Source organism: Oncorhynchus tshawytscha, linkage group LG15 (assembly GCF_018296145.1).
Source record: "Oncorhynchus tshawytscha isolate Ot180627B linkage group LG15, Otsh_v2.0, whole genome shotgun sequence".
Lineage (NCBI taxonomy): Eukaryota > Metazoa > Chordata > Actinopteri > Salmoniformes > Salmonidae > Oncorhynchus > Oncorhynchus tshawytscha.
The window spans coordinates 11,947,069-11,973,616 of NC_056443.1; the positions used below are offsets into that span (position 1 = coordinate 11,947,069).

Sequence of the window (26,548 nt, forward strand, 5' to 3'; positions counted from 1 at the left end):
AATGTTGGCGCGGCGTTAATCTAACTGCACTGTCCAATTTACAGTAGCTATTACAGTGAAAGAATACCATGCTTTTGTTTGAGGAGAGGGCACAGTTTTGAACATGAAAAGTTATTAATAAACAAATAAGGCACATTTGGGCAGTCTTGATACAACATTTTGAACATAAATCCAATGGTTCATTGGATCAGCCTAAAACTTTGCACATACACTACTATCTAAATAGCTCCTGGGCTGGAATAATACATTATGGCCTTTCTCTTGCATTTCATGGTACAAATCAAAAATCCTTAAGAGGGACTGTGGGAATGGACTGTGTGAAACTCGCTATTCAGGTTTGTTGCAATTTTCTAACTTTTATTTATGTCTGTGTCGGGAACATGGCACCGGCATATCTCGATCTTTCTCTCGATCTCTCTAGGGCTTCTCTTACTTTATATATACAGTACCAGTCAAAAGTTTGGACACAGCTACGCATTCCAGGGTTTTTCTTTATTCATCAAAACAATGAAATAACACATGGAATCATGTAGTAACCAAAAAAAGTGTTAAACATATCAAAATAGCCACCGTTTGCCTTGATGACAGCTTTGCACACTCTTGGCATTCTCCCACGATGTAGTCACCTGGAATGTGCCTTGTTAAAGGTTAATTTGTGGAATCTGTTTGAGCCAATCAGTTGTGTTGTGACAAGGTAGGGGGGTATACAGACGATAAGCCCTATTTGGTAAAAGACCAAGTTCATATTATGGCAAGAACAGCTCAAATAAGCACATTACATCATCACTTTAAGACATGAAGTTCAGACAATCCGGAAAATTTCAATTACTTTGAAGGTTTCCTCAAGTGCGGTCGCAAAAACCATCAAGCACTATGATGAAACTGGCTCTCATGAGGACCGGCACAGGAAAGGAAGACCCAGAGTTACCTCTGCTGCAGAGGATAAGTTCATTAGAGTTAACTGCACCTCAGATTGCAGCCCAAGTAAATGCTTCACAGAGTTCAAGTAACAGACCCATCTCAACATCAACTGTTCAGAAGAGACTGCGCGAATCAGGCCTTCATGGACGAATTACTGCAATGAAACCATGACTAAAGGACACCAATAAGAAAAAGAGACTTGCTTGGGCCAAGAAACACGAACAATGGACATTAGACTGGTGGAAATCGTTCCAGACGCCTCACAAGTCCTCAACTGGAAGCTTCATTAAATAGTACCCGCAAAACACCAGTCTCAACGTCAACAGTGAAGAGGCAACTTCAGGATGCTGGCCTTCTAGGCAGTTGCAAAGCCATATCTCAGACTGGCAAGTAAAAAGAAAAGATTAAGATGGGCAAAAGAACACAGACACTGGACAGAGGAACTCTGCCTAGAAGGCCAGCATCGCGGAGTCGCCTCTTCACTGGTACTATTTAGCTGCCAGTTGAGGAATTGTGAGGCGTCTGTTTCTCAAACAATGCACTCTAATGTACTTGTCTTGTTCTCAATTGTGCACCAGGACCTCCCACTCCTCTTTCTATTCTGGTCAGAGCCCATTTCTGCTGTTCTGTAAAGGGAGTAGTACACAGCGTTGTACGAGATCTTCAGTTTCTTTGCAGTTTCTCACATGGAATAGCCTTCATTTCTCAGAACAAGAATAGACTGATGAGTTTCAGAAGAATGTACTTTGTTTCTGGCCATTTTGAGCCTGTAATCGAACCCACAAATGCTGATGCTCCAGATACTCAACTTGTCTAAAGGCCCGTTTTATTGCTTCTTTAATCAGAACAACAGTTTTCAGCTGTGCTAACATAATTGCGAAAGGGTTTTCTAATGATCAATTAGCCTTTTAAAATGATAGACTTGGATTAGCTAACACAGCGTGCCATTGGAACACATTAGTGATGGTTGCAGATAATGAGACTCTATATGCCTATGTAGATATTCCATAAGAAATCTGCCGTTTCCAGCTACAATAGTCATTTACAACATGTCTACACTGGATTTTTGATCAATGTGATGTTATTTTAATGGACAAGAACATTTAAAAAAACTTGTTTTCACTGGGGTATTTTGTGAAGATTGATGAGAAAAATAAATAATTTCATCCATTTTAGAATAAGACTGTAATGTAACAATGGAAAAAGGGAAGGGGTCTGAGTACATTCCATATGTATAGTATATTCATGCAATGCCCTGATGCATTTATTGCTCAAATCTTAGACAGCTTAACCGTAAAGTGGACAATTATTGTTTTAGGGAAGTAATAATCAATAAAACAATAGGCTATAACATTTTGAATATGCTACACATCAAAACACATCTTATTGTTTTTGATTTTATTTGTCATTGGCAGTTTTTAAGGACACGGATCATTTGGTCAATATCTCTCATTTATTGATGGAGCTGGCTCCTTTTTCTCTCTCTCTCTTTCTACTCTCGGTTCTGAATGGGCATGTTTAGGTCTGTTTTTTCCACAGGCCTTTTCGGGAACAGGTCTGACTGTCCTCAGGTCCATTACTTGATAAAATAGCTGTATTGTTTAGGTTGATTTGAATGTACTGATATAACTTTGAGAATAACTATTTTGTATCAGAGTTGTGCCTGTGGTTCAAATGCGTATCTGCCCTCTCATTGGCTAGAATGTCCCCGCCTGATCCAACCTCCTTTGCCGACAATTATTCCCATTGTTAGAGTGGTCAGTCCAGTATCTGGTCAGTGTGTACACATTATTTGATCACTATCACTAGTTATCAGTAGCTAACGGAAAGAAATGGCTAGGTAGCTAACTAGCTTCTTCTTACATGTACTACTAAAGTTAAAAAGCGCTGGATTGGTGTAAACATACGCGAGCGAAAGTTTCCTACCGACATCTTTTTTGCTCCAGTCTGTACGCTATTCCTTTTAATAAATCCAAGTCACGATGAGATTTGACCTAATAATTCAACCAAAATCACCTCAACCAAATATAAAAAGAAAATATACATATTTTTATACAACTAAAACCAAATAAAATGAGAAAATCATAATTTCAAATAAAGATCGAAAAATGAATAGATATAAAAACACTATAATAACCTTGCTGTCCACTAATTGGCTGAAATTCCTTAAATCTAGGAAGAGGCTACCATAACCAGGCACACTGTCACCTTATGTTATACCTCACCCCAGTCAGATTTAGAACAGCCAAACCTGGCCCTGACAGTCCAGATTGCATCCAGGCCTTCATCTAAAGCCAGACTAAGCTCAGAAGACCTATCACTTTCTACATCAGAGCCTTGGAGAACTTATAAAAGGATTCTCTATGTCTGCTTTCCGCATGGCATCCTATTCCATACACAGTGCACTAATTTTGACCAGAGCTCTATGGGCCCTGGGAAAACATAGTGCACTTTGTAGGGAATGCAATGCCATTTGGGGCACAGCCTATGATATTTTTATGGCCTATTCAAGACTTCTCAAGGCACCAGTTAGATTAAGGGTCGTCCAAATCAGAGTGGAGAGGCCCAGTCACGCCAAACAGCCCCTAACAGTCTGCCCTGAGTTATGGGGTCAGGGACCGAGGGTGTAGGGGTGCCCCTGCACGCACCCATTCCTCTTTCTCACCAAAACCATAGTTCAAAGGCCACAAGGGGATGGGCTATGAGGGGCATTGGGCCACAATGGTAACAGAAACACTTGCATTGTGCAAGGTGATTTACGGTGGTGTGTGTGGTGGGTAGACTCATGCAGGGTGGGGGTGCCGTCCCTATTGAAGATTTCATACAATAGGAGACATTTTTGAAATTCCCACTTTATTTTGGATGTAGAGCAGCGACTTCTCAAGGACAGCAAGAGGAGTTGGCACAAGACACACACACACACACACACAGAGCTAAACAGGAAACACACAAAGAGAAAGAGAGGGATATTCTTGGACTGTTCAGGTTTTGATGATTATGAAGCAGGAAGTGATGTCACGTCATCTCTCAGAAGGATGACTGTCTGGGAAGGAAGTATCACTGTGGTGTAAACGTCAGCCTCGAATCGTTAATGACTTGGAGAAGATCTGCAAAGAGGAGTGGGGCAAAATCCCTCCTGAGATGTGTGCAAACCTGGTGGCCAACTACAAGAAACGTCTGACCTCTGTGATTGCCAACAAGGGTTTTGCCACCAAGTACTAAATCATGTTTTGCAGAGGGGATCAAATTCTTGTTTCCCTCATTAAAATGCAAATCAATTTATAAAATTTTTGACATGCGTTTTTCTGGATTTGTTGTTGTTGTTATTCTGTCTCTCACTGTTCAAATAAACCTACAATTATAGACGGATCATTTCTTTGTCAGTGGGCAAACGTACAAAATCAGCAGGGGATCAAATACTTTTTTCCCTCACTGTATGTCCCGTGCCATTATTATATATTGTTATGTTTTTATAGTAAGGAGAATGTAATCAAATTTAGCTGAATAAAATAGAAAGGATATTTTTCCCATTCGGGAGCGAGTGGCAATATGAAGTGTCTATATTGAGCGTAAAAGTAATCATTTGAAACAGGTCCCATAGGCTAGTTTTAGAGATATTTGGAAACTTTAGCTGTGAATGATACAAACCTTACAATGCCTGAGCGAATGGGTTTGTTTTTTCCATTATGCCAGGTAGTCTTTGCCTGTTATTTCACTCCACCCATCAACCACTGTTTGAGGAGCATGCATCCTCTCGATACGCGACAGGTGATATTCTGCCAGAATTCTGTATGCCATGAGCTCTCCAACCCTGTTCCTGCAGCTACCCAGTGCTTAATTTGGTAAACAAAGTGAAATCCGTTTGGGAACATCAATAGTAACATGTTTTCACAACGAAACATTTCATTAAACTGTTGACAGCCCCTCTCTCTGCACACTCTAGAAAGGAGGAGAGGGCGGAGGAGATGGAAACGCATGGTGGTAAGATATTCTGTAGCTAAAGGTAATGTGTCAGCCTATTAATTATAATAATGTAAAAAAATGCCCTATTGCTAAGCTATTCAAAATCAAATACAAATTTACTATAATTGTAGGCTAACCCTGCACAATCAATGAACCAACAGGATCGCCTAGCTCATTAAAATAAAAATTCTGCCGTGCGTAATATGCGGTAGGCATATATATATATATATATATATATATATATATATATATATAGGCCTATGCATAAGCTCTAATATGTATATGGGGTTTTTGAATGAATCATCACCTTAGAAAGCGCTGTCCATTTCGCTGTGTTGGGCTTTGAAACAACAAACATGTTTTCCGCTCAGTTTCAACCTGTTGTTGAACTTCATTGTTTAACTTGTTCATTCACAGTGAGGTGAGTTTTAAAAGCATGACACTGTTTTGATGATAAGGGTTTGATGTGATGTCAGAGTGGTTCGAGAGACAATAGAGCAGCGAGCACCAGACCATTAGAGACCTGATGGTCGTTAGTGAGTTGGGTAGTACCAATGCAATATCCAGAGTGCATAAGAGGAGATTACCGTGACTATACTGTCACATGGAATTCCTTTTTTCAAGAAAAAGTAGCACTTTATTTCTGCATTGATCGGAGTATTTATTGGCGCATACAAACCGGCTTAAGTTTCGGCATAAATCGGCTGAAGTACCCCCTCATGTGCATTTTACCAGTAGGTCTATGGTCTCATGAGTCTTCTCAAGTACCCCCTGTGGATAAGCCAAGTACCCACATGGGCCCTTGTACCCCTGGTTGGGAACTACTGTCCTAGGACCACAGGTAGTAGCACAGGCAGTGACCATGCGAGTTGGCTATACACAGTATTAGCAGATCTGGGACCAGGCTACACAAACAGGTCTAGCCTCACTGGACCCCCTGCTGGGTCATTCTCACAGGACAATGCAGTGTTTGCCTGCTCTCTCTCTCCTCTCTCACCCTCCACCAGTTTTATCTTATTACCTCAGCCATGCTAGCTCTACCAAGCAGAGCAGCTAGTGTTATGGCAGAGGGATTTGCTTGTGTTTCAGGAAGCATTTTTACCTAGGACAGCCAGTGTGATATACAGTGTCTCTGTTTCTCTGTGTGTCTCTGCTCTACGAATGATAATTTCTATGCAAACAGTGCAGAGAGATGATGGAGGGGTAGTGTGGTAGTGGGGATGATCTATCTACTCACAGTGAGATTTATCCCCCAACAGATAACTGGACTCTGGGGTGGGCGTTATGCGTTCCAACACCCAGGTGGAGACCCCTGTAGGGGTGTGGGGTGGGGGCATAGGGGTGTGTGCGTGTGTGTGTGTGTGGGGGGGGGGGCTCTGCCGCTCCCTAAATGTCTGAGGGGTTAAATGTATGATTTCTAGGTTAAAGCCAGTCTCTATGTCTCGTAGGGGAGTGTTTTAAAGGAAGCCAGCTTGTTATTCTTTGGTATGTCTTGACGCTCATTACTCCAGAGCTCAAAGGCAGAATTTGTCATCAGTGCTAGCACCTCAGAACAGTTAAGAAGGCTCTGTTCACTGCTCACAGCTGGACTCATGATCATAAAGTCTGAGTGAGTTAATATGTGTATTTTAAAATGGGAGTCATATCCGCCATAGTCATTGGTTTTGTAGGGAGATAATATTTGTGGTTCACTATATTAGCTGATATACCTGGAGTTATAACTGATATAACTTTTTTTATTTATCCGGCTCAGCATTTTAGTGCTGAGCCGAGAACATACAGAATAATCCAGTCACTGAGATCTAAATGAGCAGAAGCTATTTCTCTCAAACATGCATACACATGCATACTCCCTGTCATGCAGACACAGACAAACACACACACTTACACTAGACTAGAGGATCCACTGTTGGTGCTGTAGTCCACACACACACACACACACACACACACACACACACACACACACACACACACACACACACACACACACACACACACACACACTAGTTGCAGATCTTAATGGATCTAACACACCCCTCTCTCTCCCATGGTCTACCCAGGACAGCCTGCACCTGCTGGGGTCCAGTGGGGTGCTGGGGGTCCCTCTTTATACTGCCTGGCTGGAGCTGACACACAAGGAGGTACAGTAGCATGGCCTCTAGTGTCTTAGCTCTAGTACTGGTGTTAGTTCTAGTACTGCAAGTACTGGTGGTAGTACTAGTCTTGGGGTTAGTCTGGCTCTAGTCTGGTCTCTGGTCTTGCTCTAGTTGTGGTCTAGTCTTGCGGTGGTTCTATGGTTAGTTTGGTTCTAGTCCATAGTGTGTTATCCAACATGTTGTCGAGTGTCTCACAGGTTTGCATGTCTTTACAGCAGGGTTCCCCAACTCGATTCGGCCCGCGGGTGCTTTTATTTGGCCCCCCAAGTTTTTTTAATGCCAAAAATGATGCACAAAAATACAAAATTGGGGGGCGGGACGTGACATAAAAGACTGGATAAACACCAGTCAGCTCCAAGTGATTTTTTAAAAAGATATCTGTTCTCAAGAATTCCCACCCATAATAGAGATAATAGAGAGACGTGATTGTGTGCAAATGTAAGCAAGGTTTAAGATGATTATGTTTTAGTCAAACATTATATCTGTATGGGCTTCTTGCCATCAATTTGCAGTCTACAAATGACTTGTAAACATGTTCCGGCACCCCAACCTTCCCCTAAAGTAAAAATCGTCCCTCGGCTGAATCTACTTGATGATCCCTGCTTTACAGACTCCATTCTTTAACAGAGTTACTTCACTTCTTGTCGTGGGTTTCCATTTGATTTCCATTCATTTCACTGTAGCTACATTTTCCTTCACTGAAAACACAATGCTCACCCATTAAACCTGTGTGTTTGTGTTCGTCGACATCTCTCTATGCTGCAGCCTCTCAAACACCTACAGGGAATCTTGCAGGAGCGCTGCGCACCATGAGCTACAAGCACCTACTGTAGCGCTCAGCACAGGACGGGTTCAAATGGAGGTGTTTATTGTGAAGTGAGGAGTCAGATTTCAGCCAATCACCAGTCAGAATGGCCCTGACACACAGAGAGGGATCTCTTTCCCTGCTGACATATTTTCTCTTATAGGGCTGGTCGTGTGACCAAGGGAGCAAATAGGAGCAGCAGGATTAAAGAGATTATCTGGTGCTTTTGTATACTTTTTAGCCAGTAGCTCTCACAAGCCAAACGTGGTCCCTGATAATTGCGTACTATGTCACATATATAGTACGCAATTATCGGGGACCACGTTTGGCTTGCACGTTCACGCAGAAGGGACCCTGGGCATCTTTCTTTTGGTGTTTTTCAGATACTGTATGCACACCTCGTCATTGCTCTCTCGCTCTGCTATGTGTGCATCTTGATAGCTGTCACTCAAATGTCGAGGGACTAAAGCTTAATGGCTAGAATTCTAATTGATGTTGGCAAGATTAGGAGTTGGGTGCTTTCTGTCAGTGTGGATGGTACTCTCTCTTTAACTGTTAATCTCATCAATTTGATTTCCTCTGAGTGATAATAAGGATACTTTGGGATAGTTGACTTGCTAATAGGAGAGATTCATTGGGATTAATGTATTAAAGATGGCTACATTAAAGGGATTGTGTGAAGGATTAAAACGTGGGCCTTCCAAACCTCTCCAGCTGTATTGGTTCCAGCACGGTGTATGCATAACACCAGGACATGATGAGCTAAGCGTAGTGTGTGTGTGTCTACTTGTGAGTTACAGTAGTAGAAAACCCCCGATGTTTAGACAGTGAGTCATAAATCTGCCAGTCTCCACCTGCATTCATGACTGCCTCTTCCTCCCATCCCCCTCTCCCTCCCTCTATCCCTCTTTTACTTTCCCTATCTCCCGGTCTCTGTTTCTCAATCTCTCCCTCTGTCTGTCTCTTTATGTCTATCACACACTCCCTTGTTCTCTCCATACCTCCCTCCCTCTGTGTTCTAATCCAGGGGCGTTCAACTGGGGATCCATGGTACTGCAGTGGGAAATTATTGGGACAGTTACATTTTTTATATGTTTTTATGAATATCGCAAGCAACAACAGATTACATTAATGTTGAATTTCATACCTACAGTAGAAAAAAAGGATAGTACCTTTCCAACTTTATTTCTGGGGGAGAATGGCCCTATCCCTCACCCTCTGATCCAACAGGTCCCAGACATGCTCAATGGGATTGAGATCCGGGCTCTTCGCTGGTCATGGCAGAACACTGACATTCCTGTCTTGCAGGAAGTCACACACAGAACGAGCAGTATGGCTGGTGGCATTGTCATGCTGGAGGGTCTTGTCAGGATGAGCCTGCAGGAAGGGTACCACATGAGGGAGGAGGATGTCTTTGCTGTAATGCACAGCGTTGAGATTGCCTGCCATGACAACAAGCTCAGTCCGATGATGTTGTGACACACCGCCCCAGACCATGACGGACCCTCTACCTCCAAATCAATCCCGCTCCAGAGTACAGGCCTCGGTGTAACTCTCATTTCTTCGATGATAAACGCGAATCATTTATCATCACCCCTGGTGAGACAAAACCGCGACTCGCCATTGAAGAGCACTTTTTGCCAGTCCTGTCTGGTCCAGCAACGGTGGGTTTGTGCCCATAGGCGACGTTGTTGCCAGTGATGTCTGATGAGGACCTGCCTTACAACAGGCCTACAAGCCCGAGAGTCCAGCCTCTCTCGGCCTATTGCGGACAGTCTGAACACTGATGGAGGGATTGTGCGTTCCTGGTGTAACTCGGGCAGTTGTTGTTGCCATCCTGTACCTGTCCCGCAGGTGTGATGTTCGGATGTACCGATCCTGTGCAGGTGTTGTTACACGTGGTCTGCCACTGTGAGAATGATCAGCTGTTCGTCCTGTCTACCTGTAGCGCTGTCTTAGGAGTCTCACAGTACGGACATTGCAATTTATTGCCCTGGCCACATCTACAGTCCTCATGCCTAAGGCACGTTCACGCAGATGGGCAGGGACCCTGGGCATCTTTATTTTGGTGTTTTTCAGAGTCAGTAGAAAGGCCTCTTTAGTGTCCTAAGTTTTCATAACTGTGACCTTAATCTGTAAGCTGTTAGTATCTTAACGACTGTTCCACAGGTGCATGTTCATTCGTTGTTTGTCGTTCATTGAACAAGCATGGGAAACAATGTTTAAACCCTTTACAATGAAGATCTGTGAAGTTGTTTTTACGAATTATCTTTGAAAGACAGGGTCCTGAGAAAGGGACGCTTATGTTGCCGGTTTGCCTGAGTCGGGGTCCCTGTGCAAGAAATTGTTGAAGACCCCTGTTGTAATTCCTGTGTCCTATTCCAGACCAATTGCTGTTTGCCAGAGAGCCAGAGATTCCACGCAGCTCATGTAGCATGACTCAATGATAGAGAGAGAGGAGGGAGAACGTGGTCAGGAGAAAGAGAACTTGTGAGGGTGCTATGAAGGGATTTATTATTAGTGCTGTAAACACCTGTCTCCTGCCGCTGTCTTTTACCCCCCACCCCTCTCTCTCTCTCTCTCTCTCTCTCTCTGTCCCTTTCTTCCCTTACTCACTCTGTCCATTTCTCTTACTCATAAGCCGTGTTAATGTGTAACAGCATTCACTGCCAGACATTCTTATGGGTGTTTGATGCTTTCAATACTCATAGGCTTGTATAAAACATGTATAACAGTAACCTTTCACACCAATAGTGGGGAGTTTCTAGTAAGATAGTAATTTCACAGATATTCCAACTAGCTTTAAATTTCAATATCCGCTCACGGGATTCCTATGATAGAGGCTCCATATTTGAAGGTTTCCTATTCCTCAGCATATCATTTGTCCGGCTCAAGATATTCAGAGGACAATGCTGCTGTCCATCTGGCATCGCCCAGAGAAAGAGCAGAACACTGATATATGTGTGTGTGTTATAGAGAAGGCATCAGGGTAACATATAGGGTTGAACGTCTGCCTCATGTCCTGTGGGAGAGAGAGCAACATTGTTACCCATTGTATATCCTCAGGGTGTGTGTATCTGTGTGTGTGTGTGTGTGTGTGTGTGTGTGTGTGTGTGTGTGTGGGTGGGTGGGTGGGTGGGTGGGTGGGTGGGGGTGGGTGCGCATGCATGCATGCGTGTATGAATAATTGACAGCTCAAGGTTTACAGTGCCAGAGGATAGGTGAGGTAACGGTCAAAGAACACATGGGGACATACACTGACACCCAACCCCACACAAGACAGGCACACATACACACCAGACAAAACACACGCATACACACACCATGCATGCATAGACACACACACACAGACACACACACATTGAACATTTGCCTTTCCCCTCCCTCCGTAGGAGCACACAAAGCAAAGGATGGCAGGAGATACAGCTGTTCAAAAAAATTCTGGAGGTTGGAATTGCGAGAGAGACAGAGAAAGAGAGGGAAAAAGGTTGGCGATTGCATTTCCTCGGTGAAACCAACGTCAAATCAGAGCCTTTGCTCCCAACTTCCTTATGAAAATACCCCCTCTCACCCTTTCCTCTCCTCCGCTAGTAACTTCCTACAGCGTGGGCCTGACTCACACACTTACTTACTTGAGGTAGTCCATCGTATGCAATGATGACTTCCACTACTGCTTGTGGGTTTGCTGATGACTGTATAATCCGATGCGGGATGCACACGATCTGCCACAGACAGAGCACACAAAGGCCTGTCCCGTTGATGCTGGTGCAGGCGTTGTGGTCGTATGTCTTCTCTGTCGATCCTCTGGTATCCGGACGGCATGGCCGAGCCATCTAAGCTGGTGGTGTCTGACGGATGCCTCAATGCTCCTGCAGTTGGTTCTCTGAAGATTCTCTGCGTGTGGAACACGGTCCTGCCAGGTCACTTTCAAAATGCATTGTAGGCATTTTATGTGAAAGGACTCCAGTTGTTTTAAGTGTCAGCTGTAGGCTGTCAATGTTTCGCGTCCATAAAGGAGTGTATATACACACTGCCACTTTGGTGTGTAGGTTCAGGTTGTTGAAACCCCTCTTCCTTAGCCGTCCAAAGGAGGATGAGGCCTGTTTGACCCGATTCTGGATATCCTGGACGATGTTGCGGTCGTCTGAGAGGATGCTTCCAGGATATTTAAAGTGTGGCACAATGGCAAGTGAGGAGTCAGAGATGGAGAAAGCGGGTATTTCAGGCAGAGGATCAGATGACCACTGACATAGGACCTCTGTTTTTGGGATGTTAACAGACAGCCCGATTCTGCTGTATTCCCTCAACAGCTGCTGTGAGGGTGGCTTGTAAAAAAGCTTGTGGGGTATGTGCCACAGGAACGCGAACATCGGCGTTACGTGTTCAGATTAGAGCTTCGTGGGGGCTTGAAGCCTCCTAATGTTGAAGAGGTTCCCGTCCAATCTGATGTCCAGGGTTTCCCCGTTGTCTTTGTGCGGGAGTGTTGTGACACAGCGGAGGAAGACTGATACGCACACACACACCCTCCCACTCCACGGCCCTAACACTGCCTTGTGACCCAAAATGTACTCCTGGAAAGAGGCCAGTCATGACATTAGCAGTATTACAAGTCCTCATAAAGTGGCTCGATTTTTATTTTTCAGAGTTTTTTTTCACCTCTTTTTGTTTGTAATCTGATACATCCACCACTGACCTTAACCTCCCTCCCGGGTAGTAAAGTTGTCATATGTGTGTCAGACAAGAGGTCTAAGGATGAAAATATAATGTTAGTTAGTCAGTGTTCAGTCCTAGGGGCTATTTGGGGGTAGTTACCGCAGTGTTTTCTGTGTTGTCAGCTCTGTCAGTAATCTTACACCCTACATACCGTGCTGCAGGGCACACTGAGTGGTAAAACATTTTTTGAAACTTTCGTAAACTAACACTCACACTTGACTTTTCCCCTCTACTACCACTGACTTTGCTGAAAGCTACTTTGAGGGAAATGTACTTACTATGACTGACGTATGTGGTTGTCCCACCTAGTTATCTTAAGATCAATGCACTAACTGTAAGTCGCAATGGATAAGATCGTCTGCTAATTGACGTGAGGCCATAACATGGAGTGTTATGCCTGTACTGACTTGTGTTAGAGCTGAAAACAAGTACACAGAGCGAGAGTTAGTTGGTTCACACACTCAAAGAGGCGGTGAGAAGAGAGAGTGTGTGCACGTATGCGTTTGTGCTTTTGCGCGTGCGTTTGTGCGTGCGTCTGTCTGTCTGTGTGGGTTACTTGTTGCTTGTGTTCTCTGACCTTCTCCTCTTTGTCAGTCGCCTTATGGATCAAGTGTGTTGCTATGGCACCAGCTAGGCTATCGTCCCCAGAGACGAGCTAGGAGATGAACGGCAGAATTGTCAACACCCCAGAGAGAGAGAGAAAGAAAGAGGGGGAGAAAGAGAGAAAGAAATGGGGTAAACTGGAGACTCCCAGGGGCCCTGTCTGTGAGCCAAGTCCACTTTTAGTCGGGGGATCAGAAACTCTGTTGAAACTGAAACTGTATAGGGCCTAGGCCTTCATTTCTGCTGAAAACTCTGTTGTAACTCGATACATTTCTCCCATACATACAGATCTAACTGTCGGTATGCTGAATAACAGTCAGTGTCACTGAAAGCCCCCGATTCCATATAAAGGGCAACATTATTTCACACAGGACTTAGTCAAATGTCTACTGTATGTATGTCTTGGAGCTGTATTGGGGAAGTCCCTTTCCTCTGTGTGTGGGTGTGGGTGTGTGTGTGTGCGTGTGCGTGGGAGACACTTGTGACCAGCCGATAGCTGGGTGAATGGTAATGTTTCAAATCAAATCAAATTGTATTTGTCACGTGCGCCGAATACAACAGGTGTAGACCATACAGCGAAATGTTTACTTACAATCCCTTAACCAGCAATGCAGTTTTAAGAAAAATATGTGTTAAGTTAAATATAGATAAGTAAAAAAATAAGAAAAAAATTTAACAAATAATTAAAGAGCAGCAGTAAAATAACAATAGCGAGGCTACATACAGGGGGTACCGGTACAGAGTCAATGTGCCATTTAGTCCAGGTAATTGAGGTAATATGTACATGTAGGTAGAGTTAAAGTGACTATGCATAGATAATAAACAGAGATTAGCAGCAGCGTAAAAGGGGGGGGGAGTAGCCATTTGATTAGCTGTTCAGGAGTCTTATGGCATGGGGGTAAAAGCTGTTGAAAGGCCTTTTTGGACCTAGACTTGGCGCTCCGGTACCGCTTGCCGTGCAGTAGCAGAGGGAACAGTCTATGACTAGAGTGGCTGGATTCTTTGACAATTTTATGGCCTTCCTCTGACACCGCCTGGTATAGAAGTCCTGGATGGCAGGAAGCTTGGCCCCAGTGATGTCCTGTGCCGTACTCACTACCCTCTGTAGTGCCTTGCGGTTGGAGGCCGAGCAGTTGCCCCTGCGCATATGTCAATACGCCAGACACATATCGGACCCCTATCCTGGGATTTCAGTGTGTGTGAGTGTGAAGTGAGTTTTGAGCACAGACTGCTGCAGACCCTACACCGTTCGGTGTGGACCCCCATATACAACATCTGGACCTGCATCTGTTCCTCTCCATCTTTCTTTCTTTCTCTCCTCTCTCGGTCTGTCTCTCTCTTTCTCTCTTTTTTCTCTAGATTAGAACAGACCATGCAATTACACACTCTAGTGATAAAACACCTGCGTTCCCAGCCCTGCATGGCTGAGGACATAGGGGAACACGAAGGTGAGACTGACTACATATCCTCCACTCTGTGTGGTTTTACTAACTACTAGCTTCTGTTGAAGAAAGTCTGTCACCACCACTCACATTGGCTCACTCAACAACGTGGTTCAGAAGTGAAGAACCATCACAGGCATTTAAAGGGGCAATCTGCTTTTGAAATTGGTTACATTTCTCCAGCCTCAACCCTCAGCTATTTACCAAATCAGTGACAGTTTGTTTTACTCACTGCTTTAGCACACTCTGCTAACCCTGATGTCCTTGCCGTGTCAGAATCCTGGCTTAGGAAGGCCACCAAAAATTCTGAGATTTCCATACCCAACTATAACATTTTCCGTCAAGATAGAACTGCCAAAGTAATGTCATACTTTCCAGGTCCATACCCAAACAGTTCGAACTACTAATTTTAGTAATTACTCTCTCCAGAAATAAGTCTCTCACTGTTGCCGCCTGCTACCGACCCCCCTCAGCTCCCAGCTGTGCTCTGGACACCATTTGTGAATTGATCGCCCCCCATCTAGCTTCAGAGTTTGTTCTGTTAGGTGACCTAAACTGGGATATGCTTAACACCCCAGCAGTCCTACAATCTAAGCTAGATGCCCTCAATCTCACACAAATCATCAAGGAACCCACCAGGTACAACCCTAAATCTGTAAACAAGGGCACCCTCATAAACTGGCCCTCCAAATACACCTCCGCTGTCTTCAACCAGGATCTCAGAGATCACTGCCTCATTGCCTGTATCCGCTACGGATCCGCAGTCAAACGACCACCCCTCATCACTGTCAAACGCTCCCTAAAACACTTCTGCGAGCAGGCCTTTCTAATCAACCTGGCCCGGGTATCCTGGAAGGATATTGACCTCATCCCGTCAGTTGAGGATGCCTGGTCATTCTTTAAAAGTAACTTCCTCACCATTTTAGATAAGCATGCTCCGTTCAAAAAATGCAGAACTAAGAACAGATATAGCCCTTGGTTCACTCCAGACCTGACTGCCCTCGACCAGCACAAAAACATCCTGTGGCAGACTGCAATAGCATCGAATAGTCCCCGCAATATGCAACTGTTCAGGGAAGTCAGGAACCAATACACGCAGTCAGTCAGGGAAGCCAAGGCCATCTTCTTCAGGCAGAAATTTGCATCCTGTAGCTCTAACTCCAAAAGGTTCTGGGACACTGTAAAGTCCATGGAGAACAAAAGCACCTCCTCTCAGCTGCCCACTGCACTGAGGCTAGGTAACACGGTCACCACCGATATCGAAAACCTCAACAAGCATTTCTCAACGGCTGGCCATGCCTTCCTCCTGGCTACTCCAACCTCGGCCAACAGCTCCGCCCCCCCGCAGCTACTCGCCCAAGCCTCTCCAGGTTCTCCTTTACCCAAATCCAGATAGCAGATTTTCTGAAAGAGCTGCAAAACCTGGACCCGTACAAATCAGCTGGGCTTGACAATCTGGACCCTCTATTTCTGAAACTATCCGCCGCCATTGTCGCAACCCCTATTACCAGCCTGTTCAACCTCTCTTTCATATCGTCTGAGATCCCCAAGGATTGGAAAGCTGCCGCAGTCATCCCCCTCTTCAAAGGGTGAGACACCCTGGACCCAAACTGTTACAGACCTATATCCATCCTGCCCTGCCTATCTAAGGTCTTCGAAAGCCAAGTCAACAAACAGGTCACTGACCATCTCGAATCCCACCGTACCTTCTCCGCTGTGCAATCTGGTTTCCGAGCCGGTCGCGGGTGCACCTCAGCCACGCTCAAGGTACTAAACGATATCATAACCGCCATCGATAAAAGACAGTACTGTGCAGCCGTCTTCATCGACCTGGCCAAGGCTTTCGACTCTGTCAATCACCATATTCTTATCGGCAGACTCAGTAGCCTCGGTTTTTCTAATGACTGCCTTGCCTGGTTCACCAACTACTTTGCAGACAGAGTTCAGTGTGTCAAATCGGAGGGCATGTTGTCCGGTCCTCTGGCAGTCTCTACGGGGGTGCCACAGGGTTCAATTCTCGGGCCGACTCTTTTCTCTGTATATATCAATGATGTTGCTCTTGCTGCAGGCGATTCCCTGATCCACCTCCAGACGACACCATTCTGTATACTTCCGGTCCTTCCTTGAACACTGTGCTATCTAACCTCCAAACGAGCTTCAACGCCATACAACACACCTTCCGTGGCCTCCAACTGCTCTTAAACGCTAGTAAAACCAAATGCATGCTTTTCAACCATTCGCTGCCTGCACCCGCACGCCCGACTAGCATCACCACCCTGGATGGTTCCAACCTAGAATATGTGGACATCTATAAGTACCTAGGTGTCTGGCTAGACTGTAAACTCTCCTTCCAGACTCATATCAAACATCTCCAATCTAAAATCAAATCTAGAGTCGGCTTTCTATTCTATAAAGCCTCCTTCACTCACGCCGCCAAACCTACCCTAGTAAAACTGACTATCCTACCGATCCTCGACTTCGGCGATGTCATCTACAAAATAGCTTCCAATACTCTACTCAGCAAACTGGATGCAGTTTATCACAGTGCCATCCATTTTGTTAATAAAGCACCTTATACCACCCACCACTGTGACCTGTATGCTCTAGTCGGCTGGCCCTCGCTACATATTCATCGCCAGACCCACTGGATCCAGGTCATCTACAAGTCATGCTAGGTAAAGCTCCGCCTTATCTCACTTCACTGGTCACGATGGCAACACCCACCCATAGCATGCGCTCCAGCAGGTGTATCTCACTGATCATCCCTAAAGCTAACACCTCATTTGGCCGCCTTTCGTTCCAGTTCTCTGCTGCCTTTGACTGGAACGAATTGCAAAAATCGCTGAAGTTGGAGACTTTTATCTCCCTCACCAACTTCAAACATCTGCTATCTGAGCAGCTAACCGATCGCTGCAGCTGTACATAGTCTATCGGTAAATAGCCCACCCAATTTAGCTACCTCATCCCCATACTGTTTATATTTATTTACTTTTCTGCTCTTTTGTACACCAGTATCTCTACCTGTACATGACCATCTGATCATTTATCACTCCAAAATCTGCAAAATTGTAATTATTTGCCTACCTCCTCATGCCTTTTGCACACAATGTATATAGACTCTCTTTTTTTTCTACTGTGTTATTGACTTGTTAATTGTTTACTCCATGTGTAACTCTGTGTTGTCTGTTCACACTGCTATGCTTTATCTTGGCCAGGTCGCAGTTAAATAGCCTACCTGGTTAAATAAAGGTTAAATTTAAAAAATTATAATAAATAAACGGGGTGACAGCTTTGTTATTGTTTCAACAGCTGATTGCCCCTTTAAGGGTACAAGACAGGAAAGGGGGATGTCTGTGGTTACCATGAGATCCCAGGGGGCACCCAGGTACAGGTCCCGGGGGAGAATGGCACTGTGCCAGAGACAGAGGTGTGTTCTCATTATAAATCGCATACCTGCATAATGTGTATCACCTGCTGCAATACATATATCACCTCTGATTTCACCATACATGTACTGTATATTATAAACCGGGTAGTTTGGGTCTTGGATGCTGATTGGCTGAAAGCCGTGGTATATTAGACATTATAAACTGGGTGGTTTGAGCCCTGAATACGGATTGGCTGAAAGCCGTGGTTTATCACGGGTATGACATAACATAACTTTTTACTGTTCTAATTACATTGGTAACCAGTTTATAATAGCAATAAGGCACCTTGGGGGTTTGTAGTACAGTATATGACCAATTTATCACGGCTAATGGCTGTATCCACGTTGCGTCGAGCAAAGAACAGCCCTTAGTTGTGGTATATTGGCCATATACCACACCTCCTCTGTCCTTATTGCTTAACTATAAACTGGGTGGTTCGAGCCCTGAATGCTGATTGGCTGACGGTCATGGAATATCAGACCGTATACCACGGGTATGACAAAACATTTATTTTTACTGCTCTTTTCACATTGGTAACCAGATTAAAATAGCAATAAGGCACCTCAGGGTCTGTGGTATATGGCCAATATACCTCACGCCCTCATGCCTTATTGCTTAAATATACCACGGTATGCAGGGTTTGTTCTGGATTAAAAAGGGGCTTAGGTGGTGGGTGTAGCAAGGGGGTGTGGCAATGGGCGTGCTCGGCCCGTCGCCGAGGCTGAATTTTAGAAATGCTTTTATTATAAAACATTTTTTTATAAAAAAAACTATTTTACACTGTTTGGACTTAGCTGACCTACCCAAGAATTTCAATGCCCGAAAAATCCCTGGTATGATGCAAAATTACTTATTTACTGCTCTAATTATGTTGGTAACCAGTTTATAATAGCAATAAGGCACCTTTGGGGTTTGTGGTATATGGCTAATATACCATGGCTACGGGCTGTATCCAGGCACTCCGCATTGCATTGTGCATAAGAACAACCGTTAGCCGTGGTATATTGGCCATATACCACACCTCCTTATTGCTTAATTATATAACGACCTGAGTAGGGCTGTGCTGGTCATGAAATTTTATCAGCCGGCGATTGTCAAGCAAATAACTGTTGGTTTCACAATAAATTACCCTTTAATTAACATAAACACATTTAGCATCTCCTGGCTTCCACGCATAGCCTACAAGCCACTGATGCAGACCTTTGCAACATCTACATTTTAAAAAGTCTAATAAATCCATGTGATATAGCCTACACCATCACAGTAAATGTATGATTTATTTTAGACAGGTCTAAAGAAGCATGATATGAAGAAAATGTTGTCTATTTCAGAAGAACAGAATAGTATACTCTTGAGTTGTCCTTATGTTAGGTCCTGATCTGGCTGTGCCATATGGCTGTGGGCTACACTAGTGCATTTAGCAGACAAGATTTGCTTAGAATTCTGTGGCATTGTTTTATAGTATGACGATGCTATGTAACATAGCTAAATAAAATTGAAAGGATATTTCTTCCAAATTATTTCCGAGGGAGTGCTCATATGATTTCCGAGGAGTGCTCACATGATTTCGAGAGGAGTGCTCACATGATTTCGAGGAGTGCTCACATGATTTCCGAGGGAGTGCTCACATGATTTCCGAGGGAGTGCTCACATGATTTCAGTGCTCACATGATTTCCGAGGGAGTGCTCACATGATTTCCGAGGAGTGCTCACATGATTTCCGAGGGAGTGCTCATATGATTTCCGAGGGAGTGCTCACATGATTTCCGAGGGAGTGCTCACATGATTTCCGAGGAGTGCTCATATGATTTCCGAGGGAGTGCTCACATGATTTCCGAGGGAGTGCTCACATGATTTCCGAGGGAGTGCTCACATGATTTCCGAGGGAGTGCTCACATGATTTCCGAGGAGTGCTCACATGATTTCCGAGGGAGTGCTCACATGATTTCCGAGGAGTGCTCACATGATTTCCGAGGAGTGCTCACATGATTTCCGAGGGAGTGCTCACATGATTTTGCGAGGGAGTGCTCACATGCAGCTACTCTGTGTTGAGCGGTTAACAAAGAAGCAGATTCTCCTATATGCTTCATTTAGAATGATTTATTCAACTTTAGCTGGGATTAAAACGTTGGGCTATATGTTTTGATGCGACTCTAATAATGATTTGAAAAAGTCTCATGAAAGGCATGAGCTCTGCTTTGTTTCTTGTGCAGGCTGCACACTTTTGATAATATTCTCACCGGGCCTCGAATTTCCTGTGGCATCCGCCTTGTGTGGCCTAAATGCCCTCATACAAAAAAATCCATGCCTTTTTTTTTTGCACATTTTTGCACATTTATAAAAAACTGAAATATCACATTTACATAGGTATTCAGACCCTTTATTCATTACTTTGTTGAAGAGTCTGTAATCGCTGCCAAAGGGGGCAGCGATTACAGACTCGAGTCTTCGATATAATGCAACAAGCTTGGCACACCTGTATTTGGGGAGTTTCTCCCATTCTTCTCTGCAGATCCTCTCAAGCTTTGTCAGGTTGGATGGGGAGCGGATTCCGGGCTCTGGCTGGGTCAATCAAGGACATTCAGAGACTTGACCCTTGAAGCCACTCTTACGTTGTCTTGGCTGTGTGCTTAGGGTCGTTGTCCTGTTGGAAGGTGAACCTTTTCCCCAGCCTGAGATCCTGAGCACTGTGGAGAAGGTTTTCATCAAGGCTTTCTCTGTACTTTGCTCTGTTCATTTTTCCCTTGATCTTGACTAGCCTCCCAGTCCCTGCCTCTGAAAAATATCACCACAGCATGATGCTGCCACCACCGTGCTTCACCGTAGGTATGGTATTGGCTAGGTGATGAGCAGTGCCTGGTTTCCTCCAGACGTGACACTTTGCATTCAGGTCAAAGAGTTCAGTCTTGGTTTCATCAGACCAGATCATCTTGTTTCACATGGTCCAAGAGTCCTTTAGGCGCAAACTCCAAGCGGGGCTGTCATGTGCCTTTTACTGAGGAGAGGCTTCTGTCTGGCCACTATCATAAAGGCCTGATTGATGGAATGCTGCAGAGAGGGTTATCCTTCTGGAAGGTTCTCACATCTCCACATAGGAACTCTGGAGCTCTGTCAAAGTGACTATTGGGTTTTAGGTCACCTCCCTGACCAAGGCCTTTCTCCCTCGATTGCTCAGTTTGGCCGGGCGGCCAGGTCTAGGAAGAGTCTTGGTGGTTCCAAACTTTTTTCTCTGACATGCACTGTCAACTGTGGGACCTTATATAGACAGGTGTGTGCCTTTTCAAATCATGTCCAATTAATTGAATTTACCACAGGTGAACTCCAGTGAAGTTGTAGAAACATCTCAAGGATGATCAATGGAAACCGGATGCACCTGAGCTCAATTATGTATTTGTGTTTCTGTTCTAAAGGTAACTGTAAAGAGGATATTATATTGTACCTTCCCTAACACAGCCCTCCCTGTCCCCCTGGGCATAAACACACACACACACACACTCAACTCTTTTCCAGTCCACTGCCGCTGAGTGTGTGTTGCCGCCAATGCGTAAAGAGAGGCCTGGTGTCCCAATCCAAGTATGGAGTGGGGTTTCATTGAGTGTGCTTGTGTGTGTGTGTGCATGCTGTTAATGGGCCTCTCTGCGTGCCAATGGAGTGGCTTCACCCCTCGTCTCATTAATCATACAGTGTCACTAGGCTGACACTGTTCCCTATGTAGTGCACTGCACTACCTTTGACCAGAGCCCTACATTGCTGTTAAATAGGGTGCCATTTGGAACATAACCAGAGAGTGTGAGAGTGTCTGCTTAGGAGGCCAGTCCTGTATACCGTTGACACTTCACCCTGAGAGTCATTGATCTGCTGGCCTGGCCTGTCAATAGGGAGCTGGCTACAACATTTACTACAACATACACTAGACCTCTATGGTCATTCAGCAGACACTTCACCTACACACAGCTAAGAGGGTAATGTTCATTATCCACTCTGAGAACTGCCCCTCCTTTCTCTCATTCACTTACACTCTTTCATTTAGCACATAACTGTTTCTTATCGAATATTGATCTTTTCTCATGGTTATGTGGCAAGGCGAGGAAGTAATTATTTTCTTGTGTTTGGCAGTAAGTGTGTGTGTGTGTGTGTGTGTGTGTGTGTGTGTGTGTGTGTGTGTGTGTGTGTGTTTGCATTCGTGGGTTCGCGTGAATATGTGCACATTTGTCAGTAATGGTGCCACTACTTTCCCTCTCTCTGCTCTCTGATAAAGAGATTAGACAGAGAGCCGTGTGCTTAGCTCTCTATTCGAGCTCTCATAGTAAATCAAACCGTTAGAGAGTTCTAGTGGTGCCTTCGGAGCGTAGCCAGCCAGCTCCCAGTGCAGCTCTTAAATCAGGCCTGGCCAGCCAGAGTTATGACGCTCTACAGGTTGACCCAGTGTGAGTGCAGACCAAGGCATTGTGCGGTACTGAGCTGTACGTGGTACCAAGAGAAGTTGGCTCGACCTCAAGAAACGCCGCCGCCCGCTCGGCTCGCTACCTCTACTTAAAAAGTTCAAAGCTTTCGCGCTCTATACTTCCTACCTCTCTCTCTCATTTTCTATCTCTCGCTCTCTCTCTCTCCCTCAATGAGCCAGAGAATATCTAGGGGTTTCAATAGAGGTTACACTGCAAAGAACAGTAACCTAAAATGACTTACATCCTCAGACCAGTCCTGTGCGAATTACCTTTTTATTAAGCTTTTATACTTTGTAAACGTCCAGACACAGTTGGTGGTGTGTTGTCTGAGAGCTATCCCACAATGGCCTGCTCCTGCTCCAGCTTCTGCTGCTGGACCACACCTGCCTGCCTTTCAACAGCCCATCCTCCCCATTGTCACACTTCCACAGGAAAGGGATCAAATATCCTCACTGCTAGACACACACTGTCCCTGTTAAACCCTGTTTGTGTGTGTGTGTGTGTGTGTGTGTGTGTGTGTGTGTGTGTGTGTGTGTGTGTGTGTGTGTGTGTGTGTGTGTGTGTGTGTGTGTGTGTGTGTGTGTGTGTGTGTGTGTGTGTGTGTGTGTGTGTGTGTGTGTGTGTGTGTGTGTGTTTGTGTGTGTGTGTGTGAGAGAGAAAGAGAGAAACGGGGACAGATAATGAGAGTGTAATGTAGGGAGAGAGTGTAACGAGGTCAGAAGCGCACTGTTGTTTAGGTAGGTCTTTATGTGGAAAATGTGAAAGTGTTTTGAAGGTGGAGAGGTGTGGAGAGTGGTGGAAAGGGGTGGGGCTAAAGGAGTGGTAGTGATAGTGCTGCTAAAGGATATTGTGTCCTGGCAACTGTGCCAGCCTGGGACTGCTCTGACCCAAAATGGAGCTCGCTCTCTGTTTCTGTCTCGCTCACAACTTTCTCTTGTTTTTCTCTCATTTTCTTTTCTCTTTCCACTTCTTTCTAACTATAGTCTCCCTCTCTATTTCTGTATTTCTTTCCTCCCACAGCCTGTCTGCCCTACCATACACTGTCCTATTACTTTAATGTTATTTGTCAGTGGTAAACACTCTGCCGGCCCCTCTATCACTTTTTCTTCCACTCGCGTTCTCCCTTTCTCATTCTCTTCCTCTCTTCTAGCCCAATCTTGAAGCACCCAGGACTTCCTATCTTCTGTAAACTCTGTAGTCTTCTGCATTGTAATCTGTAGTTAGTTATTGTAGGGGCAAGTTCTTTACTGTTCATCTGAGTTGGGGTCTGTACGGGAGTTATTGTACGGGTAGACTATTTACCTCTTTACTGTTTTCCAGGGAGACAGAGAGACAGATAATCAACTAATCTGTGGTCTCAGGCCAGGCTGTGGAGTAAATACACTGTGAGACAATACTGGTCTTTCCACACAAGTCCACTGCTTTCCTATTGTTAGAGGAAATACATTCCTGCAAATGAATGTTCAGCCTGAGCTTTGACACTGCGTTTAAAACCAATGAGTTGGATCAGATTTTCTAAACGGATCTTAATTTCTCTGATTAACATTCATAGGCCAGAGCCCTTGATCAGGATAATTGCTCTCATCAGTGTCCGTCATGACCAAATTAACCTAATAGCTTTTTACTGTTTAAGTTTCATGCAATCTTTAGAATGCAAACTGTTTTCAAACAGTAAAGAATGAGTAAAAACGGATTTTCAAAGGAGGGCAACTTCTTCATTCCTCCATTATTGATGTTAGTTGTTTTTACCATTCCTGTAATAATCATCAGACCTATGACCTCTGTGTTCCAGCCCAACATTGGTCGACTGGGGATCCCCCATGGACCCTCAGGTGAGAAGGTGGCTGTGGTTGCTGTGGACGACTGTGACATTGCCATGGCAGTTCGTTTTGGCAACCAGATCGGCAATTACTCCTGTGCTGCCCAGGGAACCCAAACAGGACAGAAAAAGTGAGTGTCTCTCTCTGTTTCTCTCTCTCTGTTTTTCGTTCACTCGCTCCCTCCTCTCTCTCTCTCTCTTTCTTCTCTCTCCCTCTCTTCTCTCTCTCTGTCCCTCCCCCTCTGTCTTCAGGTTCATTCCACTACCTTCAGTGAGGCTAAAATGTGTTAGGCTAATAGGAGTCAGTGTTGTAAGTGCAGGACTGATGTTCAGTCACCTTCATTACACCACATTACCTTGCCTTTCTCTCTCTTAATCGCTCAGGATTGACATGCTCTCAATTGTCAGACGAATATCTCAGACATGGCCTCTTACACAGCCTAACATGGCTTAACCTTTACTTAATCTTTCAGACGTTTACTGCTGCAACTAATTGTTTCTGTATCTGAACCCGAGATCCTTTTCAAATTAGGGATGTTAGGCAAGGCAGCGAGCTAGAACACATTTAGGAAAAGAAGAAAAACACATCAAAGGAACGGGGTAATGAGGCTGCATTCCTTTAGAACCGGTCGCTCCACTATGGTAGGCTCAGAGCTGTTCTACAGTAAAGTACGTGGCTCCGTTTGACTCTGAGGCCGACACCCAGGCTTTTAGGTTAAGTCTTTGACGAAAAGGAGTGAAAGTTACGACGCACCCACACACTATCTATCTGTTTACCTATTTGTCGTTTCAGACCTCACCCTAGCCGCTTCTCCTGGAGTGAGAGGCAACAATCGCCACAAAGGACCGGCCCAAAATAGCATACATTGTGTGACACTCGTTCGACGCGTACTTTGTGGCATTTTAGACCATATGACATTGGCCTTTTGCCGTTTTCAAATTGATCATATGTTTTACGTTATGCATTGGTGTCGCGTCGCAATAGTTCACGTTAAACCCTGGGCGTTGGATGTTTTGTGAGTTTAGAGGCTTCTGTGTAAGCCAAGTGGCTGCTTTAGCCAGCGTCCTTGCTGCCTGCTAAATCTTCTGGGCCGTTGGTGGTGTTACAGAAGGAGGAATGAATCAAGCCAGCTAGCTGGGTTACAGTGGCTTTGTCCTTTCAGTCAACAAGGCCTGTGACAAATAACCTTTTGCAGGGTAACCATACTACTCACACCATCAGTACCCTGTAATCCCCTTTAGAAAACTTAAGAAACTTTGAGGAAGACTTTGGTGTCTGTCACCAGGCACTCTGTTGTGGAACGTTGGTCCTGTCATTGCATTCATTTGAAAGAAAGAGAGTTCAATATAGTGTGTGACTTTCGTTTTCACCTAAGTCCATTACCCATCAGTTGGCACTTTGTTGGTGGATCTTTAGCTCCTAATCCATTGGGGGCTGGGGCGCCATTTTGGATCCAGAACCATTAGAGGAACTCTAAGTGCCATTTTGTCTCCATTCTGACCCCGTTTCCTGCACTCTCCCCTGCAGATCATTGGACCTGACAGGACCGCTGCTGCTGGGTGGTGTTCCCAACCTGCCCGAGGACTTCCCTGTGAGGAACAGAGACTTTGTGGGCTGCATGAGGAACCTGAGCATCGACAGCAAACCCACCGACATGGCCAGCTTCATCGCTAACAACGGAACCACTGCAGGTAACAACCTTTGTCATCAGGTAACATATTTTTGTCATCTTTACTCAGGTTAGCTGTGTTGTTTGTTTACTGATTGACATCTATCATGACCCATGTAGGTTGTCCTGCCAAGATCAATTTCTGTACTAAGGATTTGTGTCAGAACGGAGGAGTGTGTGTCAATAAGTGGAACACCTACAGCTGTGACTGTCCTCTGGGCTACGGGGGCAAGAACTGCGAACAAGGTGAGGGTGTGTGTGTGTGTGTGTGTGTGTAGCCGATGTGAAATGGCTAGCTAGTTAGCGGTGCACGCTAGTAGTGTTCAATCGGTGACGTCAGTTGCTCTGAGACCTAGAAGTAGTTGTTTCTCTTGCTGTGCCACGGCTTTTGTGGAGTGATCGGTAACATCGCTTTGTGGAGTGGCTGTTGTCAATGTGTTCAGACGGTCCCTGGTTCAAGCCCAGGTTGGGGCAAGGAGAGGGACAGAAGCAATACTGTTACGTGTGTGTGTTTCAAGATGGCATAAGGACTGCAGCCGTGCATGTTACAATGAGGGTCCCTCATATTGAATATCTGGGTCGG

The 26,548-nt window shown here is 44.9% G+C and overlaps 1 protein-coding gene across 6 annotated transcripts in view; it reads left to right on the forward strand.

Annotated features, from left to right (window-relative positions):
* Positions 1–26,548, forward strand: part of LOC112214422 (cadherin EGF LAG seven-pass G-type receptor 1) — a 130,613-nt gene that overhangs the window by 75,287 nt on the left and 28,778 nt on the right. For 5 of the 6 annotated variants that reach the window (XM_042298169.1, XM_042298167.1, XM_042298170.1 and 2 more), the window contains exons 8-11: positions 6,945–7,025; positions 24,269–24,426; positions 25,824–25,987; positions 26,086–26,211. In XM_042298169.1, coding sequence (XP_042154103.1) covers positions 6,945–7,025; positions 24,269–24,426; positions 25,824–25,987; positions 26,086–26,211 — 529 coding nt within the window. The remainder of the gene's footprint in view (positions 1–6,944; positions 7,026–24,268; positions 24,427–25,823; positions 25,988–26,085; positions 26,212–26,548) is intronic. The other variant, XM_042298171.1, reaches the window with a different exon arrangement.